We start from the raw sequence: 21,900 nt of genomic DNA, 5'->3' as shown, positions 1-21,900 counted from the left end.
TACGTGGATCTCAAACATGTTTGGCAACAAGTGAAGACAAAATTAGGATACTTTAAAAGAAAAAAAAACGAAACCTGGTCAACTGTCATTTTAGTTTCTGTGAGTTAATTATGTATCTGCTGCCTCGTTAAACAGTAAAACTGTCTGAGCAAGGTCCTATGAGAAAGACAGTGACATAGATTTAATAGTAAATGCATCTTAGTCTATGCATTGTTCATTTGAGCAATGTTTTTGAAGCAGACATATGTATCTACTAACCTCTTGGGGGAATCAACAGGTTTGTGTTGAAGTTGTCCAGTGGGCCTGAAGCACACAGGTGCTGCTGAGTGAAGTTGGGGGCCTTGTTTTGGTCTGGCGTCAGTTGTTCTCTGTTCACAGTGAAGTTTTTCCAAATTAAAATATGAACCTTTTTAAATACTAAATATTTTCACTCAACAGTTTGTTTTTTGGCTCTGTGTTTTCAGCCCAGCAGGCAGATAAGTTTACCTGTATGCCGGTGTGCAGCATGCACGGTGCACCATTCAGTTTAAATATAAAGGGGCGTGGTTTGACAGGCCTTATGTGGCGTTCAAGAACTATCGGAAAGATTACACTTAAATTACGCTGCATGGAGTACCACTTTCCTTTTTAGTGTTTTTAATTCATTCTGTGAAACACGTAGAAATCACTAATGTGTATGAAATGTGCTATACAAAAACCTTGCATTGCCTTGTATTAAATTTGTGGTTCATATTTCCTATAATGTTGCTTTTCTACTTCAAAATTCTTTACTTTCACTTTATTAATTTCGTGCTGCTTTTGCAACAAATAGACGCGAGTTTGTTCATATGGTCCCATAAAACCTGCAACTATTGGCAGAAATTAGTTGATTAAAACACGGTTTTCATCTCTGTTGCGTATTTTCTGTCCACTCCGGCACGTCAGCATCTATAATGTATCCATTAGCGCAATGTGCCGTTTTGAATAACGACAGGGATCAGCAACCATCGCGCAGCCCGTCTTTTGACCGAGAGCGCTTCAAAACGCACGTCTGAGTGTGTGTTTAGAGTGTTGCAGAGGGCGCTCAGGAGGGGCTCCTGAAGGCACCACCAGTGCAGATCAGTGTTGTGTGCGCTCTGTTCGCCGTGTTTGCTGTGTTTGCCGCTGACTCCCCTCTGTCCTCCATTAGAGCTCGGCTCCATCCCCGCTGTACGGCGCAGGCCCGAAGTAGCGCAGCCGCTCTGAGGTTAGTGCCCTACCGCGCAATCTCCATTTATTTCAGCCCCGGCGCAGCCGCATCATCGAACCCGGCAGCGTTGGGGTGAAAGATGCAGATTGTTTAGATGTTGACTGGAGCTGGGTTGTGATACATTTACAGTCTTTTCGTGGGGAATCTTGTTGTAGGCGCGTATCGACAACAAGCTCAGACGGAGTAGAATAGCTGTGGATCAGACGCAGGCCGCTGGGCCTGTTGTAGCGCTCTGTTTTGTTTCATATTGCGCGGGTTTCTTGCTAGCCGCAGCGTTACTAAGCTTCAGCTTTCACTGCACACTGAATTAACTTACATTCAGTGTCAGACTATCAAGAAACTGCAGATGCCGTCGATCGTAGTTGATGCCCATTCATATGATCGAAGCTGCGTTGCCAAATGGTTAGCTAGCTAGCTTATTAGCCAAATGTAGGGCATTGCTAGCTTAGCTCGGTTTGGTAGAGTCGTTGTCAACCGACCCGGCGAGTCGGCTAACATTACAGCAGAGTACCTGGGCGGTAATGTAACACAGGCAGTGGCAGTCATGTCTGCTGACCAGGGGCTGTGGGAGCAGCCTGCTACACACCATGGATGTGATTAAACATCTGTGTTGTTGTCGAGTCGTGCTCTCATTGATCAGCAGCCTCTACTGTCTGTGTAACGTTAGCTGATAAACCTGCTGGGCTGCAGTCAACATTAATGACAGTTTGACTCATTGTTTTGTGATTGTGTACTGCTGCGGACAACAAGCCTCTTATTAAGATCTCTCTCAAAGAAAACAAAACAATCTTGTATTGCACACATCTGCTCATGTACATATTCCATATATTTTGTGAATGAGCAGGTTATCCCCATTAATATGCCTCGGGTTCATTTCACTAAAAGAAAAAGCTCCTCTACACTGACAGTGTGTTGTCTGAGTTGTGGATTTAATTAAAGCATATTATATGTGTAAGTGTCAAGCGGAACCTAATTGTATGAGTGTTTTCTTCCCCTTTCAGACTATAATATCAGTCCACTCCACACACATGCTGTTCACAGATGGATATGCAGACACTCCACCGCCTCAACCGATGACTGCATATAGACTTTGTTACATATTTTACCATCAGAAATTCCCTTTCAGTCAATTGGATTTGAGACTAAATATTTCCAAGCAGTATGCACTAATGTGATGAATGCATATCTTGCAGATCCCCATGCTTAACAAGTAATCAATGGGGACAAAACATTATTTTCATGCTTTGATTACAATAATAATATTCCAAATGAAACTGTACAGATACAGTGTCAGACCTAGAGGCAGAGGTGCACTCAGACAAGAGGCACAACAGATGTTTCTTTACACTATTGATATACACAATGTTTGGGCCTTAGTAAGGAGAATAATAACTATTGTGCACTGATGTACCAAAATCCACTGTGAAAATAGATGACGGCAGTGACAACTGTGCATGGTCACAGTTTAGTCTTAAATTGCTTGAGTCTGAAGGTTTGCACAATTCCATCAACTTGCATTTATCGTGCAACCAAGTTCACACAAAGGCAGTGTCTTTTCTGATTCATTTATGTTGGCTTTCATGCCGATGTCTAACTACATGCTGTAGTTTTGTCATAAGCTGGAGGTTATTTGCAATCAGTACAACATAGTTCTACTGTTGTATGATTGTAAGCACACCTTGCAATGTAAATAACAGTAGACAGCTTGCAGCATGCGGTACATCATCATGTATGTGCGATAACATACATCTGCTGAGCTGTATATTAAGAATACAGCAGGAATTGTTCCCATACAAGTTCTGTGCTGTTATAATGAATAGATGGAATTTACTCAGGCACCATATGGGGTTAAAACTGTTCCCATCATTGTCTCATGCTGCATCTCTTTTCTACTGTATCCCCTCAGTCACTGTATCCCGGATCCCTCTGCGTTGACCAGGTGGCTGATAATGGACGAGCACACTGTTCACCAGACCGAGCACATGACCACCATCGAGGCCAGCGCCGTCAGCCAACAGGTCCAGCAGGTGCACTTTATAAGCAAAATAATGAAACCGGGAAGAGCTGGAAGGATGAAAAGGCAGTCATCCTTTTTAAACATAGCACTAAATCCCATTGCTCACAAGCTATTCTAACTATTTTACCAGCCAGTTTGCTTGTTAGACTACAACAGAAACGATAACAGATATAAGTACTGTGCCACTCTATTTTGTGTAGAGGTTTAAACCCATTCTGCTCGGATCATCACTGTGTGTAGGTACATGTGGCCACATTTACTGAAACATCCATGATGAGCGCTGAGGAAGACTCGACGTCCTCACCAGATGACGACCCTTATGACGACACAGACATCCTCAACTCGGCTGGGACCGATGAAGTCACCGCCCACTTGGCTGCAGCAGGTACGCTGAGACTCTGTTGGCAGAAAATGAGCATTTGGTGGTTCCAAATGAGTAGTAATGGGGTTTATTTGGTAAGATGCATCTATCTCCCCAACAAAGTCTGCCAGTAGTTTATTATTCTGCGAGGTTTTCGGTTGTTTTGGCTGTGTTGATATTATTCATCATTCGTACTGAGTTGATGAAGCTGCATCCTTTACCTCAGAGCTTCTGGCACAAAGGTCAAGCTCAAAATAAGCAGGCAGATGTTTTAGCAGATGTTAATATCTTGCATCTGATGAATTCTCCTCCAGTACAACGTCCACAGCCGCCTGAGCTCAGTGTAATCCTTTTATATGACCAACAGGTGGCGCCAATGGACTGTTTTGTGGATTGGATGCCACTCTGTTACATTGCCCCCCATCAAGCTCCTGATATCACTTTTTTTTGTCTTTTCTCTTTTGAGTTGTCATTATACCAAATGGAGCCAATGAGCCAATAATGGTAAAGTCTGGTACAATTTTAAAAACAAATTTCAAACCAATCAAAATAACAAAAGATCATTGAATAGTAACAACCATGTTGGCCATACATTCAAGATAATAAGGGGAAAAGAGGAAAAAGCAGCATTCAGATACAATCTAGACGCTGTTTCATTCTAATTACAAGCCTCTACTTTTACAGTCAAACTTTTTTTTCTCTCTTCCTCTGTCTCTCTCAGGGCCAGTGGGCATGGCTGCTGCTGCTGCTGTGGCAACTGGTAAGAAAAGAAAGAGGCCTCATATCTTTGAATCCAACCCCTCCATCCGCAAGAGGCAGCAGACTCGACTGCTCAGGTGAGCTTAAAGCACCGGTACCTCTACGGTGTCTTTTCCTTTAACAGTGACAGTGACAAAAATGTCCCTTCCAGCACCCGAGCTCATTGCTCACTCGCAGAGTCGGTGTTGTACTTTATGGCTCTTATTCTGAGCCAGGAGGTAAAGGATTGTGTGTGTGTTTACAGGAAACTGCGAGCCACCCTGGATGAGTACACCACCAGAGTGGGCCAACAGGCCATCGTGCTGTGCATCTCTCCCTCCAAACCCAACCCCGTGTTCAAGGTGTTTGGTGCTGCTCCTCTGGAGAATGTGGTGAGTGTTACAGTCAGCAGATCAAACACTGCTGCACAGTAAAACTTTGCAACCATCAATTACTGCAGCCTACAGCTGCATTCTTACCAAAAATGTTTCTGCTTTGGAAAGATGATCTTAAACATCATTTCAAGTGAATGCCTCAAAGGGTTTCTCTACTCATAGGTATATACTTTGAACCTTAATGAAGTATATTAGCTTGGCTACATTGCCTGCTATTTCATAATACTCTGCCTTATAATACCACCAAGAGCACATTTTAGATTAATAGACTGAATAAAGGATTAGACGATATTGAGTTACAAACTGCCAAGAGCAAATTTTATGTTCATAATTTATATTCTTCTTCCCTCACAGAAGATTATAACGTTTGCATATATTTTTTTCTAATAATCATTTACTTTGTCAGTCAAAAATAGTGATAGAGTCCAAAAGTGAGATCTTAAATTGCTTTCTAACTCTGACCAACTGCATAAAAGAAGTCATATATTTAGTTTTTATTGCCATCAAACAGAGAAAGGCAAGAAATTCTTTATTACTTGGTTAGGGGCTCAATTGAACAAATGAAAAATTGAATCAATTAACTTTCTCTTTGGTTAACCATAAATCAGCAAATAGTAATGAACTGAAGCACCGTCTCTACCGTCTCTCTGTCCTCCAGGTGAGGAAGTATAAGAGCATGATGTTGGAGGATCTGGAGAACGCTCTGGCTGAGCACGCTCCTGCCGGTGGAGAGCTGGCCTCAGAGCTGCCCCCTCTCACCATTGACGGCATCCCGGTCTCTGTGGACAAGATGACCCAGGTGAGGCTCAATGCGCTCTTTGCTTCTCTGTCATCGTCTAAACCTCCCAAGGCAAAGAGCACTGTACATCCAGCATTAAGCAGCTGTTCCTATTGTAGAAACTGACTAATTTAAAACTGCCTTTTGGTGTCTGATACACGAAAAACAAATGTGTGCATTCCCAGCAGAGGGCACCAGTTGGCAACAAATCAGAATACAGACAGTGTTTTATGTCTGCTAGAGCTTAGCTAGCTATATGAATCAAGGTCAAACCCTCAAGTTTAGCTGTTTTCTGTCTGTCAGTGTCACTTGATGAGTTTGATTCATGCATATTTCACTTGGAATTATTTCTAAAATACTTGAATGTATTTTCATGGTAAAGAGTGACTTTGGCTTTGTAATTCAGGCACTCTGTGTGCCTGATGCACAGGTAGCGTCTGCCTCTGAGGACAAGCCAAGCCTCCTCCTTCTGCTACTCTGTGGTGCCAGTGAGCAGTGAGAGGATGTGAGTGCTCTTGGTAGGCGTCTCACTACAACATTAGCACCACTGCCAGCCCGAGTCCTTTTTTCACCCAAGGGAACATGGCTTGTTTACTCTGCCGTCCCAGTGCTGCTGACGCATTCTCTGGATCATCGTCAGAGTAGCCGACATGACAGAGGCCCTCTGAGACCGTCCTCAACACCGGGAGCACGGTAGCCAATCCCAGGGCCAGATGTGTCCTCGGAGGGAAGGTGTTAGTTGGAGCTTGTTTTTCTGGAAGTTGTAGGATGCGATTATCATGAGTAACCTGTTGCCTCACTCAGCTTGGCCAAAGCAGGAGGAAAAGTGTGGGGGTGGGGTGTTTTTAGAGGTTTATGTGCGCCAAGTGTCGGAAGCAGGATGTTGTCCAGACCTGCTAAGAAAGATTGATCAACCCTTGAAAGAGCAAGTATGAAAATGAGAATTCTGCAATGAAAGGGAGCTAATTCAGATTTGGTGCTCATGATCCATATCAGGAAGGCCTTATTGTCTTCTATGAGGATGTCTACAGTAGGTTTTGCGCGTCTGAAGAAATCCCAAGTGAGTTTTAATGACGCAGGCAGAAGCCCTGGCCAGTCTGATGTATGGAGCATCTGCAGCAGGTGATTCTGGGTCTAGCCTGAGCTCATAATTACCCCCTAGCCTTGTTAGGGCCAGGGACCCGGCAACATAGCCGCCTTCCCAAATGCTGATTGGACCATTGCTCGTAGGATTAGGATTGGGGGGGTGGGGTGGTGGGTGCAAGGACAACATGCCACTTAACTCACTAGCTACTGTAATTAGGCCATCTGGCCTGGTACACACACATCCACATACATCCACACATGCGCCAGCTACAGGTGGAAATCCAAGCATCTTTTTGCTCCTAAGTCCTTTTTTCTGGGGCTAATCCAGGTTGCCAAGTGTTTTACTGGAGCCATCAGTTTGGCCTTTGCTTTTCCAAAGCTGGTGTGAAAACATAATGGCCATCCTTTTTTTTTTTTCTCCATCAAGATCCATTTTGTCATATCTCTTTGTGTGTTGCGCTGAAGAACCATGTGTAGGTGGTGTGTGACTGTGAGTTAGAAAAGGGGGTCTAAGGTGGGAGGGATTTATTTCTCCCAGACCCAAATTTAGCCTGTGATGTCAAGGCAGGCAGACGCTGCAGTGCCTCATTGTGCAATATAATCCCCCGGTGATGCTTGCATATTACCAGGACACTGAGGACATTGGCACTAAACCCCACCCAGCCTGTCAGCGAGTGTGAGTGTATGCTTGTTCTGGAAGTGTTGATGTGATTGTGAGTGGATATGCATGCCGCCCACTGCCGCACGTGAAGTACTCATGCTGGTAGATGATCAATAGCAAGCAAATCAGAGCAGATTAAGACCACCACTCATTTCCTCTCCCTGCTTTGGGCCACTCATGCAACATGGCAGACAAAGAAGCAACCACGACTTAAAAGCAATTAATGTTCCTAATAAACTGAGCACTTCAAATAGCTGGTTGCTAACTGGCTATGTGAAGCCCGGGTTTCACTTTGCCAGCTATTTGTGAAGTGAAAATCAGCTGCATATTTAAAATGTGAACTTGTGAATGTGACTCCCAGGGAGAAATTATAGTTTAAAAAATAGAATTTTCATCCATATTTTTGCATTATTGTTTTTTATTTCACCAGTTTTTGATATTGAAATACACAGGGATTCATAGAGGTACAAATGAATTAGAAAGCAGAAGAATATAACAACAATTATCGTATTGAGTATTTTTCAGCCAATAACTAACAAGCAACTACAAAACGGAACTACAAAAATAGATTTGAGGAAAACTCATACGGCACTAACAAGTTTATTTTTTAACTTCAAAAAGTCCTAAAATAGGCCGCAATTTAAAAAAAAAAAAAAAAATGAATTGTCAATTTTTTTTATTTTATGTGTTCATGTAAGACAAAAAAAATTTGGCTAAAATATTGATGAAGGCACTTCTAAACTCAAACATTGGTAGCAATATTGGTCCTAAAGAATCCTGTTGGGTTAGTGAAAATAACAAGCCCCACCTATGCGTTTATGAAGGATGGACATGTTATTTGAGTGCTGGTCTCTTAACTCCAGGACAAAGCAATCAGTCCACAGTTACAATCATTTTTTTTTTTAGTTCCATTGACCTGCACTAAAGATGCTTGGCTCCCTTATTTCTTTGTTTGTGAATGGCACACTCAAATATCAGGATCAAGCTCTCACTGATATAATCAGTCCACAATAATGAAATAATAACTTGAGTCCTTACACAAGTCCATAAAGTAGCACACATCGTGAGCAATCAGGGTTAATCTAATGTTTCTGTTTGACATTGATTGTCTTTTTACAACAATATTGACCAGCTTGTCCTTGTTAATGCCTGTGCTGAGAGCACTGGAGCCTTTGCTGGGACAGGTTGACTGCTAAACTGTGCTGGATCACCCCTGATGTTTCCATGGTGTCTATCTGACACATCAGGCTGGAGCCACAGCCATAGATTGGTCTGTTAATAAACATGATCGCATTGTTCTCCTTTTAGAAAGCTTGTTTCTATTTGTGGGCCATGACCACCTCAGCACCCGGCAGCAGGTACCAGATCGATACGCGCCTCCTGCTGCCTGCTCAAGGGCGTGTGTGCTTGTGTGTGTGTGTGTGTGTGTGTGTGTGTGAGAGAGAGATCAAGACACTGCAGCTTTCCACTGTAGAGTTTTGGCGTCCTTTACTTCATGCAACTGTTCTTCGCTTCAGGCCCAGCTGCGAGCGTTCATCCCAGAGATGCTGAAGTATTCAACAGGCCGAGGGAAGCCTGGCTGGGGTAAGGAGAGCTGCAAGCCAGTCTGGTGGCCTGAGGACATCCCTTGGGCCAACGTCCGCAGTGACGTTCGCACAGAGGAGCAGAAACAGAGGGTGAGACGAATGCTGGTGTGATGATGTCATACTTTGTGGATCTATGCAGGGAAATATTTTTTTTCCCTTATCCCATTTTTCCCTGCTGCACTATACATGGTGGCAAAATAGTTAACAAGCATAATCCAAGAGATGGCATGTCTCTTTTTGTACAATAGGTCCCCGTACACCATGAATGGTATCTGATTAAATGGCATCTGACAAAATTCTCTACATATTTGCCATGACCGAGCTGTGTGACTGTAACTTGTAATGTGGCATTGAATGTCAGTAGTCCTTAAATCAGTTTGTTTTATTTGCTATGTTAACTTGTCCGACTCGTTTCCTAAGGTGTCTTGGACGCAGGCGTTGCGGACCATCGTTAAGAACTGCTACAAGCAGCACGGCCGTGAGGATCTGTTGTACGCTTTTGAAGACCATCAAGTAACCACGACCACCACCCAGCACCACCTGACCGCAGCGCAGAGTATCGCTCACCTAGTGCCCTCACAAACTGTGGTACAGACCATCAACAACCCCGACGGAACAGTCTCGCTCATCCAGGTACAATTTATTTCCTTTTTTTTTATCTCTTTTTAAAAAAAAATCTAAATCTGATTGAGTAATTCTAAGGTTTAATACTGTCCACCCACTTTTTGTATTTCACAACTGCCCCCCTTTCTCTCAGGTTGGCACAGGACACACAGTTGCCACCCTGGCAGACGCCTCAGAGCTGCCTGGTGTCACTGTGGCCCAGGTCAACTATTCCACTGTGACTGATGGAGAGGTAACACCCACATGCACACAACACAGACCTCTAAATCACTATTTTTATACAACAATATTTTTTATACTACAATACAAGCGTACATTCTAAAAATGTACTACATACATGCACATCTCTGGCCTAACTATAGTAGTAAACTCCAAATCAACCACTCCTTTATTTCCTGAAACACATAAATTGATAGATATAACAAGTCCTCTCAGTTGAAGAGAGGTGCCACTAATGTGACAAAAACCACGGGAGCTGTCCATTCAGCACCACAAAATAAAAACACAAGACAAACAATCCAGTAACACTCTACACAGTCCGTATTTCCTTACCGATCACCCTCATTTGCTTCCTGTATGAAACTGTATTGTTCCTCTCCAGGTGGAGCAGAACTGGGCCACGCTCCAGGGCGGCGAGATGACGATCCAAACCACTCAGGCCTCAGAGGCCACGCAGGCAGTAGCGTCCCTCGCTGAAGCCGCTGTCGCCGCCAGTCATGAGATTCAGCCCGGAGCCACAGTCACAATGGCTCTTAACAGGTAAGGATGGGAGAAGTTTTGTTTGGTCTTAGAGGGAAAAACACTTAACATCGCAAGTAAATTGCATTTTGATGTTATTAGATGACAACTTGAGAGTGAAATGTTGCATTATAAATTAGACCAGGAAGGCATACTTACATGGGGGGTTGTGATAAGGAGATAGGAAATGATCATGTCCAAACCTGCAGTTACTAAACTTTCTGAATTAAAAACACATATTTACAGTTGTTCTTATCTTCATATTCAGGCGCATTGTCATTTGGAATCCTGTTTAATTATATGTAACTACTTTATTGCTATTTAAGTATATTTATAGCTAGTATCCTCAGGTTATAAAAGTTGCCTCCTCACACTTGAAAGTGTGGAAACAGAGGTTGGTCTGTTGGTTACAGAAAATGGTAGCAAAAAGCCGTTGTCCCTGCTTTCTGTAAGAAGAAATGTAAATGCAGTGTGCTGTTGGATTTGATTTTTAGCTTTCACTGGCACACTTCTTTAGGTTCTACAAACAGTGCAGAGCCTAAGAAGGCTCCATAAATACTCAGGCAGCTCTCACAACTGGATGAGAATGGCACAACTGTCAGGGCAGGTCACCAAGGTCCTCTGGGAATGAGAGCCAACTGCCTCACATCCTAATTCAGCAGCTAATTAATTAGCTTGTAGGTTTTCTAGAGGCAGCATGCAAAGGTGCACAACCATTAAATTGGTCGTTAGCCACATATTTCCATGCGCTAGTGGCGCAAACATGGAGTATAATTTTGCTTATTAAAAAAAACAGTAGCACAGGTGTTAAATGCTTAATTACGTAGCAGTGCTGCTAAATCAAGCAAAGTTTGAAATAAAATCCGACAAAATATAGCAGTTAATACTTGAACCCCAAAAGAAAAGATTGTGAAAGTTGAGGATACAGTATACTGTCTGCAGGTTCTGAAATAGTCCTGTTTTCAGTCATACTACTATAGACAGTGGCAATGCAAGCAACTCTAATAGTAAAACATGAACAGGGGTTGTTGTTGGTGTTATGTTTTTCTGTAGGGAAATCAGTCACACACAGTCGTATTCAGATGGGATCTACAACAGGATCTTGACCCATGTCCCATGGAGGGCCAAGTATCTGCAGGATTTGATTACAAAGCAAGAATACAGCAGGGTGACAGTGTGCTCACACATACAATTTAGTTGTCTTTGGTTGCAGCCAAAACCTGTTTCACCTTTAGCTCGCCACAGCCACTCCCTGATCTACAGCTTTGATTTTCATCTCTCAAATTGTCATCTGCGATCGTTAACTTGCAGTGTTCATCAGTCAGACTTCCTGAGATGCTGACATGTTTTTTTCACTGCTGTAGTGTCAAGGCAATGACTGTGTATGGGTATGTCCCTTTGGGGCTAGTTACCTGCACCCACCTGAGTCCTCCTTCCCCTCCCCTCCCCTCCCCTGTTTACCTGTGCTGAGCCACTCTGTGCTCTCTGCTCCACAGGCTCTGGAACATTTTGTGTCTGTTTTCCAGCCCCACGGGGAAACTAGAGCCTCTTTCTCTTACTGTATCGACATTGCGAAAAAAATTTGACACAAGATCGCTGTATTGCTGTATTCACATCACAAAATGTTTACTGTGTAACTGTGTAAAATGTCTAATTACCAGTTTGTTTATGCTGCTGCGATGAACAGCAAAAATGATCAAAATGTGTCATAACTCTCACCAAGGCTTAATAAGAAGCACTTTATGCCAGTGTTGCTAGACTGGCATCGTCTTACTGAACAACATCCAGTTGGGTGTCGTCCATATACAACCACAGTGTGAATGTGTCAGTATTGCTTTCTGTCTCTGTCTGTACTCTCAGCTCCTCCTCCTCCTCCTTCTTATCTGCGTGTCTGTATCTCTATCTCAGATGTGATTATCAACCAAGCTGTGAACAGTTCCATTAGTTCATAACGAAGCTGGTTTGGTAATAGGCTCGCAGTAATTCCACTGGATAGATCTGGTTAATAAAACTGCTTTGTTAGACCCGCAGCACCTGGCCTTTAGGAAGATGTGACAGATTCTCCATAAGTCCAGACTAGAAAAGCCTCTTACAGCTCATACACTCCTACCTCTTCACCCCACATCTCTCTAATAACCCTTCCCTTTGTGAGCAGACTTTGTGCATGTGCGTGTGTGTGTGTGTGCACCTTGCACAAATGGTTGTATCTGGAAGCCTGATATACTATATACATCCATCTAATATGTGTATATTTTCTAATTCTAAATTCTGTGCTCAGACATTGTTTATTTTCATATTGTACACTGTATATGAAGATGTTTGTGTGTGTGTGCGTGTGTTTTTTGCAGTGAGGCTGCAGCCCATGCTGTGGCGACGTTGGCAGAGGCCACTCTACAAGGCGGAGGGCAGATTGTCCTGGCAGAGACAGCAGCTGCTGTTGGGGCACTGGCAGGGGTTCAAGATGCCACAGGTACATTTTCATCCCTAATGTTATCATCAACACGACAGAGACAACCTGCAAAATACGCCTCATATGACAGAATCTACATAGAATTGTGTACAGTACAACGCCACTTTTGTTAGTGTTGATGATCATTTAGAGACAGTTTCCAGTTTATTAGGTCCAGCGAGCTAAAAACTGCACTAAATCCTCCCTTCATGAAAGTTAGAATGTTCAGAGGTGTTCAACCTCATCATTTTGGCGGGTCTAGTTACTGTTTCACTGTATTGCATCACACAGAGAGGTGTTTTTGCTAATTAGCCTTGCCTCAATGATAGAGGTGGGGTGGACATGGTAATAGAAACACCTGTCAGTATAACACAATAAAATGAACAGCAGCAGGACTGCTTCATCAGCCTGCACTAGTTTTAGCTGGGTGTGCATACGTCTGATGAACTGGCAACTGCATAAATGCAACTACAGTGACACAAGTTGGCAGGTCTTAAAGGTTATGAAGTCATATGTCATCAGTTAGCCACATGTTGTACACAGTGCAGATCTTAAGATTCAGGGAAGGTTTAAACACATACATTTTGTGTTAATAGTGAGGGCACTCTATAGTCTAATGAGGGTCCATTGTCTTTTTTATATCTGTTTGATGGTCCTTGATATGAGACAGTTTGGGAACCTCTCCAAGATGACTTCCTCTCAACTAGTTTCTATCTCCTGTCATATCCATTGAGTTGAACAGATTTTATGATTGTGACAAATGGAAATACACCAACAGAAAACTGAATTCTCTTCTCAGAAAATTTTTGGCAGTAAATCTTGACTAATTGGTACGTGTGTGTGCTCCCCAGCCAATGGCATTTCTAATTAGTCTTACTAAGTGTAAGCTTCCCTGCAGTAGCACTGCAGTGAGACCTCTGAGCTCCTACACTCTAATCTACTCTGTGCTGATGTGACAGATGGTGTGTTTGTGTGTGTATCTTGTGGCAATCCCGCTTCCTTTAATTATACGTTAGTTGCACGACCCTGTCGTCATCGTCCTTCCATGCATGCAGCATGCCCTGCTTGTGGCAGTGTGTGTGTCAACTGGGATTGGACCAGTTTGTAAGGACACACTCGCATCTTTGTTGGATGGCGTTAACAACCATTTTTAGCATATGTTCAGTCAATACCCCGAGGGTGGAGCGTAAAGCTACTACTCATCAATGATTAACATCAGGGGCCACACTGTTAATCTGATGCTGATCACTAACTGTAGTCTGTAAATGTCAGTGGCCTGTTAAACATGAATACAGATATAACAGTGAAACACGTCAATACAATAAATGCATAACTAATCGTGTCATTTGTGTAGCCAAGTTAACCACAACGCTTTCTCATTGTCGAAGGTCAAATAAGACTTAATGCCTTTATAATTAGCTGTGTCAAACAATTCAGCTATTCAATTGCTTCTTTTCACAGATTGATGCTTTGAATTATGGTAATTTATAATCCCACCAAATAAATACAACAAATGAATTATTACACCCCATTTTATGATGCTAACAAATGTAAACATCAAAGTCCATCTCTAGCAAGTATAACAGAAATGTCCACCCAGGGAAAAATTGAGTTACTCACACATCTTGTCATGTTGTCCCTTTTTTTGGGGGATTTTCCATTTCTTCTAATCACTACCAACCTACAGTGTGATACACACACACACACACACACCTTCTGTAGGATCCCTCATTGACATAATGTATTACTCAGTCCCAACCTTAACCATCACAGCTAAATGCCTGCCTAACATAAATTTAATTCTAACCTTAATATTGAAATCAAACAGTCCTTTGGAGGTTGTGAGGACTTGCTAAAATGTCTTCACTCTGTTAGTAAAAATCGTTTCTATGCCCTCGTACACACACTCAAAGTACACTAGTCCAGGTCCCACAGGGATCCACTCCATTATATATTGCAGGCTTCATATTCTGCATTAGTAGAACAGCACAGAACTGAGGACTGTAATTAAACACTACATGCACAGTTGAAAAAATGATCACAAGACCAAATTTCTCTCACTAGTTTACATTAAATTACAAATCTGTGTTTTGTTTGAAATCACTGCTTTGTAAGTGACAGCTGGATGCTTTTTACCTTAAGTGGCCTTCTGGTTGTAGGACCCAGTTCACACAGCTCAGTCCATGTGACATCTGAACAAGTGGCCCAAGTGGTTTTGTCAAACGGTACAGATTGCTGTCAGCAAAGTTGGGAAACATATTGTCTTTAGTTTAGTTATCAATTTAACTTTCGTATGAAATCAGCTTAGTTCAGGTGAAATTAAATTTTATTAAATTGTCAAAAAATACAACACGAAAAGGTGGAAAGCCGCATTAATTAAATTGAACGAATGGGCATAAAAGAAACCTAAACCTAAAACATTGTGGAAACTGTATACAGTGTGCTAGTGTATATGTATGTTTGCACCTTTTGTATAATAATGTAAATTCAAGTGATTCAAATCTAACATCTGCAGCCTTTGTTGTTTTTAAGCAAGCTTCCTAAACCATGAAGAGTCATTTGGCTGCAATAGCTCACTTAAATAACTAATAACTAATGGAGCTGCCAAAGCCAGTCCTTCTTCCGACTATTGACCTTAGCTAATCACTGTAGTGCTACACAGGAGTGGAGAGCACCCTTTGAAGTGCACTGGCCCAGACACTGCTGATTGGCTTGTGTTGCGACCCTTCACTGACACACACGTGCAGACACAGACACACACACACACACACACACACACACACACACACACACACACACACACACACACTGCACACTGATACATATACACACAGCTCTTAATGTCTAACTATGTTTGAGTGGCCGGGTGAGGCACTTCACTCAGCAACTGTGCTGTGTCCGTACGTCACCGTGCCAAGCCAATGCCCTGTTCCTTAAGCCCTCCGCCATAATGACCACCAGCACAATTACCTGCATCAGCAAAACTTAACCCTGTCACAAATCACTGGCGAGTGGGCTTAGCTAGGGGCCACATTAGAGGGCCAACAGTTACAAGCAAACTTGACAAAAAGGGTCTGATTTTATTTTGGAGGACTTAAAAGATGAATAATTATCAACGTGCATATTAGTTTTCATCCTTCATCCTTTTTTTCTCTTTCAACATGTTTAAATACTGTAGGTATTACACTGTATTTGAATGCAGCCCTGTGTCGTCGTAGTGTGTGTATTCTGTGCGTTTAAAGTTCAGTTTCTTGGCTCACAGTAACGGGAGCGAGCACTGGCCACCGCCATCCCTTCCTCTGACCTTCTTGCCTGCCTGTGACACTGTGACAGCTTGCAGGGTGGGGCAGAAGCCCACGTGACTGCAGCAATAATCCCTACAGGCAGACAGACACACACACAGCTGGGCATGGGGGAAGCGAGCTGAAAACGTTCAATCGGACCATTGTTCAGAAATGCCGTCTCTGTAACATGGCTGCCTCTCCGTCACAGACAACTACCTGGACTTGACTGGCTCCCAAGCACCATGTCAAACATAAGTTCTGGCACGATTACCTTTGGCCAAAGACTGAACGAGGAGTATTTGTTAGCATCATAAAACCATTTACTGTTTAGGCTATAAGATGGTAGGAATTAGGTGACGGTTAGTTTTTCAGTTTTCCACATGCTTGTTTTATCCAAACCTACAGTCCAAAATTGATTTACAATTAATTATATAAAACAAAAAGGCCTCAAATCCTCACATTTTTGGCCATAAAATACTGTCAAATAATAAACATATATAGGATTACTAACACCAGAATATATGGGGGAAAATTAATAATATTCTAATCTCACAGCTAAGAGTAAACAAAAAATCTTTTTAAAGAATCCATAGTTTTTACCAGCAGTCCGTCTCTTTACCGGGACGCGCTGCGTTTATTATTTGGTCCACATGAGAGTGTGCTGCATGCATGTTCAGGACCTCACATGATCATATTTGAAATTCTAAAAAAAAGATAAAAGATGGAGACATGGTGAAAGACAGTGATCGTTATCATTGGTTGACATTCCACATAAGCACAAACAGGTTAATGCTGCCGTTTGTCTAACTCCAAAATATCTCTGCGTCTCCTCCTCAGGTCTGGTCCAGATCCCGGTCAGCATGTACCAGACCGTAGTGACCAGCCTCGCCCAGGGCAACCGGCCCGTCCAGGTTGCCATGGCACCTGTCGCCACACGCATAGACAACACCGTCACGCTGGACGGCCAAGCAGTGGAGGTCGTGACCCTGGAGCAATGACAATTAAGACCCTGGAAAGAGTAGAAGGCACTGAATGGCCACCTTGAAGATTTGTTAATCCTACTGTTTTCCAGATATCATGCTGTGTACAATTTCAAATATATTTTTAAATGTACATCTGCAGGGGAAGTAAGAGTTGAGGTATCAGTGCATTGTGTTTACTATGTAAAGATATTGCTTTTGTTGGTGTAATTTTTCCCATCTAGCTACATGATTTTTTTTTTAGCTCTGTGATGTTGAGTATTTAGTATTTATTTCTTTACAATTAACCTTTACTTAAAACAAAGATGAACCAAAAAGCCCGGGAGGAAAGCCACCACTGCTTCACCCAGAGTGTGTAACTATTACTGTTCTGTATTTTCATCATCGTCTATGTGCTTGACTGTTTTGTTTTTATGATTCATTTACAAGTCAGTGCCATAGTCAGAAATCTCCTCTCACCCTCTCTGTTTCCCCATAACTTTGATCACTACTCTTAAATATTACACTTTCCACCTGTACTCACCGGAGTAAGTCTGTTAGTGTACGGAACAGCATCCGAGCTGTAGACACTTCCAGATGTGTCACATCAGATGATGAAATATTATGTTGAAATACCATCTTGTCGTGTGCTTTTCCCTGTGCTGTTTTACTGTAGTCCACGCACATGTCAAGATTTGTGAAGACTCAGGATACACATCAAGGTGTTTTTTACTGCTGGACTGCTGAGCTGACTTCCTGAAGCAGCCATTTTGTCTACCAAATCCATTTATTTGCATTGCATGGATAGGGGCACCCCTTTGTATGTAATTTTTTTAACACAAACTCCTTTGTATGTCACTTAAGACTTGGTGGTCTGCGTCTATTTGTATGTCACAGGAAGTTGGTCATCCTTGGACAGGAGCTCCAGTATTTGTGATGCAAATATCAGAAAAGCATTTCTTTAAACCTTACAACAGCAAAAAAAAAATTGCTTGCCAAGAACCAACATAGTTCGATGCAGCTGTAACATTTGGTTCAAATCTCACCACTATTAAAAAAATAAAGTCCAATAAAATGGCAGCTGTTCACCACTCATTCCGATTCTCTCTTGATTATTAGTACATATTTATTTATATTATTAGGCATAACCCTCAATGGATAAATAAAATGTTAGATTTGCAGATTTATGTTCGATCTAGCTAATATCTTTGCTTTCATGTATTAACTATGTAGTTAAGTCTCACGACTCTTATTGTCTACGTAGGCAGCTGCATTCAGCATATAAGCTGTTGTTGGAGAATACAGTTGAGTATCTGGAAAAAGTGAGTAAAAGTAAATTTTTCAGAAGCTGGTGGAGACCAAAACAGAGCTACAACAGTGAACACAAACACAAGTCAATGCAAAATGTGCTCATATCTGCTTGATGTGTAATTGTTTGGATGATAATTTCTATAAAATGAGGTTGCTTGAAGGCTGCTTTAGTGTTCAGGGCAGTTCCATATCTGATGGTCTGATTTGTCATGCACTAGAGCCATCCCATTTGAATGCCTTGGTACCCCGTCCAACCATTGAGAAAATGGACTGTACTATAAAACTGTGACCCTGTGCCACCTCTTCCATTATAGCAACAGAGACATACAGAGGCTTTACGTTAGACCTTTTGATATTCTTACTTACAACTGTATCTTCCCTTTTTTGTCCCATAATGATATAGTTGCCACAAAACCCACTAACCGCACTCTCCTCCACAGCTCCCCCTCTGTCCCTGCCGTGACAGACAGGGCCATGATTACATCATAAGCTGCCTGAACCTCCTCTGCTTTAAAGCCTGGGATTTGCTAGCCGGGCCCTTCTGTTGCAGAGTAGAACAGAGAGAGAAGCATTCAGGCCTTAATCTATCAGGCGTCAGTGTATATCCTGCTCTTCCTCCAGATTAAAGCAGAACCAGGTTGCATTCACTCAGATGAAAATATCCCATTTTCTTTCTTGTTTCATGCTTTATTCTCCCTGTCATTTTTAGATTGGACTCCTTGTGTGAGCTGGAAAATATTCAGGAACGTGTTGCGGTTCTTTAAGAGAAAACTTTTTATAATGTTTGAGTCACCGTTGGTGTGTGGCACGCATGCGCATCAAACTGTCACTGCAGATTAAGGAGGCCTTATTAGCATGTTTTCTTGGAAAAAGGCCCACACCTCATGCTACCTAAGCCTCTCCCTCTGTCTCTCTCTCTGCCTCTCTCAACACCATCCATCCACTCAGCCATATGCACAGCAACTGTATTGAAACCCTTCAACTGTATCATTAAAGCTGGATCAAACTGCATTATGAAGTGGCACAGGTTCAAAAAGGCTAAAACTTGTCTCAAAGTGACACTGTCAAGTTACTATTTAGTTATTATAAATGTTTTCACGAAATCCAAGTTTATGGTATATTTTAATCAATTTATATTCTAATATAAGTTTAGAGTTTCATTCTAAAATGTATGAACTAAAATTAATATAGACTCAAACCTTCACTTCTAAAATGATGCACTAAATGAGAAAAAGCTCCATGAGATATTGAGTATTATTGAGTTAAATGTAATGCTTTTCCCTACATGGTTCTGCAGTGTAGAATTTCGGGATCACACTGGAGTAGATCCTAGAGATCTAACAGTGGAAACATTATTTTGAAAATCTGGGCCCAGATTTAGGAAAAAATATTAACCAAATTAAAATCAATCAACTTAAGCTCTCCTTGTTCCATAAATGATCTTTATCAAGGTAATTTTTATCATTTAATATACAGCTTTCTTTTTTATGCATGAAGTTACAATATTTCGCTTAAATGTGTCCCAACACTCTGTGGAGTCATAGCTCAAATGTTCGGAATAAATGCATATTTTACAAGAGCCAGTGCTGCATTGCGTGACACTGTCACAAGTTATATCATCATGCACCACACCGCAATGCACTCTTCCAATCATCACATCCATCTGACTGACTTTGAACCTGATTGGATGTCATTAAAACCATCCAATCTAGGCAGTCAGGCTGCAGTTTGAGTGCTTGCGCTCTGCTCCTGAGGGCAATATGTTTAGTGGTGGAAGATCACTGGGCAGAGGGGAGGCAGCACTATCGATTCTCCGCAGCCGGTGGACAAGGATGTCGCTCTAGCTTCAGTGGCCCGGCTCCACAGGGGTCACTGCAGGGCGAGAGGGGAGGGGTTGGTCATTCTTGTTGCCTGGAGTCGTGCAGGCAGACTCTGGGGCAGAGCTTTAATCTCCACTAATCGTTTCTTAATACGTGCATCCCGGGCCCTACACCCCCGCACACATGCACTCCCACATGGGCACGCACACATATGTACAAACTGCTCACGGTCCAAGCCCCCACTTGCTCTAACAAGAGATAATCTCCTACCCCTCGTCCTGAACATAGGGTTGGGTCACAACTTAAAAAAACATCCTTCTCATACAAGGAAATGAGCTCTCTGAACCTGTTAAATTGAAAAGATGTACCTTTAAGATGAATACTTGTATATCTGTCACTGTGCAAAATACATTTCCCATACTGTTGACCCATGTCTGACCCACTGGCCTGAGTTTCTCATCTGTGAAAATGCAGAAAAAATCTAACATAAATTCTTTATTTAACCTCTAAAGACCTGGCGTACACATACGTGGACATCACATTTTGGGTTATATTACCATAGTAGTTAATTCTGCTTAGCTGGGGCCGTGTGGACATGTATGTGGGCAAAATTGTTGATATTTCATATTGTTTTTTGCACCGTGATTTTCAAAACATGTTCAAAATATGTTTTGTATGTGTTATAAATACATGCAAAAGCAGTCAGGAAAAAAAACTGCTATGTTCAGGTTGGAAATAAAGAGTTTTGCAAAAAGGTGACTTCATTGTGTTTTCTGGAAATTAAGACCGATTGTCCACATATGTGGACATAATGTTTCTCTAAAACTACACCATGTAAAAAGATGATGCTTAGGTTTTATATCAGGGTCCAATAAGCCCAAATAGCAAGGAGAAATAAAAAATGCATATCAAACAAGAGCTCGGGTCTTAAGACCTTAAGAGGTTAAAAAAAAAAAAAAGTCAACAACAAAATCAATCTCACTGCACATCTGGGTCTGGTGCAGCGTTTCCCCAGAAGCCTGAGCATCAGCAGACATGTAGCTGATGAAGCATCTTCCCCAATAATGTAGTCTGATAGTCTAATAATGGCATCCTCACCTTCTCAGCCCACACCTCTGTCCACCTCCAGCCCAGACACTGCGTAAGAACGATGATAATCTCATTTCACTAATGCTCTGCAGCCTGCATTAGAACACAGGCAAAGCACTGTCTCAGCCCAACTCTACCCACCCAGGAAACTCTGTGTGTGTGTGTGTGTGTGTTTGTGCGTGAGTGTAAATGTGTGTGTGTGTGTGTGTGTAAGAGAGAGAGAGAGAGACAGACGTAGAGAAAGGGGCCAGGGGGGTTATGGGATAGAGGGGGCACTGAAAAATGCGGTGTAACCTGAGCTGTTCGGCCCATCTGGAGAAGGCCTCGCATTGACAAGGGCTATCCCACAATGCACTTTGCTGCAGAGAAGATCGTTAGAGGGAGTCTGACACATAAATCAGTCTTTTGAAAGAATTTATTTGCTTCAAATATAAGGGAATTTGTATGATTAAAAACAAAACAATGTTCTGTCATTAGAGAGATTAAAGTCAGCAGGTGCACACAGATCAAACAAAGTCCACTTGTCACACTCATGTAACATTAAGACATTAACATTAAGCAGTTACATGGACACACTATACATGTCATACGCGCATCATATGTTCTGTAACATGAGACACGACCACAGTTATCCTGAATCAGTTGTCCAGTGAATAGCAGCTTGAGCTGAGCTCTTTTATGTCAACTAGCCTGTGTATCACCACAGTCTCAGCACTTACCCGCTCCCTCTCTGTTCTAACGGCCGACACATACAAAAGCGAAAGAGCCTCTGCACA

The 21,900-nt window shown here is 42.2% G+C and overlaps 1 protein-coding gene across 2 annotated transcripts; it reads left to right on the top strand.

Moving 5' to 3' along the window:
- Positions 1-1,136: 1,136 nt before the first annotated feature.
- Positions 1,137-17,999, top strand: nrf1 (nuclear respiratory factor 1). Of its 2 annotated transcripts, none has more exons than XM_070853610.1 (12): positions 1,137-1,225; positions 3,135-3,246; positions 3,486-3,630; positions 4,328-4,442; positions 4,610-4,736; positions 5,398-5,538; positions 8,782-8,940; positions 9,271-9,483; positions 9,608-9,706; positions 10,076-10,233; positions 12,561-12,682; positions 16,783-17,999. In XM_070853610.1, exons 2-12 carry the CDS (start codon positions 3,178-3,180, stop codon positions 16,941-16,943), a joined length of 1,509 nt encoding a protein of 502 aa, XP_070709711.1. In that variant the 5' UTR covers positions 1,137-1,225; positions 3,135-3,177; the 3' UTR covers positions 16,944-17,999. The 2 variants fall into 2 exon arrangements, with proteins under 2 accessions (XP_070709711.1, XP_070709710.1); XM_070853609.1 differs by having other exon boundaries at positions 3,135-3,255.
- The last annotated feature ends 3,901 nt before the right edge of the window (positions 18,000-21,900 follow it).

This window comes from Pempheris klunzingeri, chromosome 22 (genome assembly GCF_042242105.1).
Source record: "Pempheris klunzingeri isolate RE-2024b chromosome 22, fPemKlu1.hap1, whole genome shotgun sequence".
NCBI lineage: Eukaryota > Metazoa > Chordata > Actinopteri > Acropomatiformes > Pempheridae > Pempheris > Pempheris klunzingeri.
This window is presented reverse-complemented; position numbering and strand designations above follow the sequence as displayed.

Bases quoted from the DNA above. Each gene is read 5' to 3' on its own strand.
- nrf1 (XM_070853609.1), top strand. From the start codon at position 3,178: ATGGACGAGCACACTGTTCACCAGACCGAGCACATGACCACCATCGAG. The intron at 5,539-8,781 runs GTGAGGCTCAAT...TCTTCGCTTCAG, and splicing joins CTGTGGACAAGATGACCCAG to GCCCAGCTGCGAGCGTTCAT. The intron at 8,941-9,270 runs GTGAGACGAATG...TCGTTTCCTAAG, and splicing joins CAGAGGAGCAGAAACAGAGG to GTGTCTTGGACGCAGGCGTT.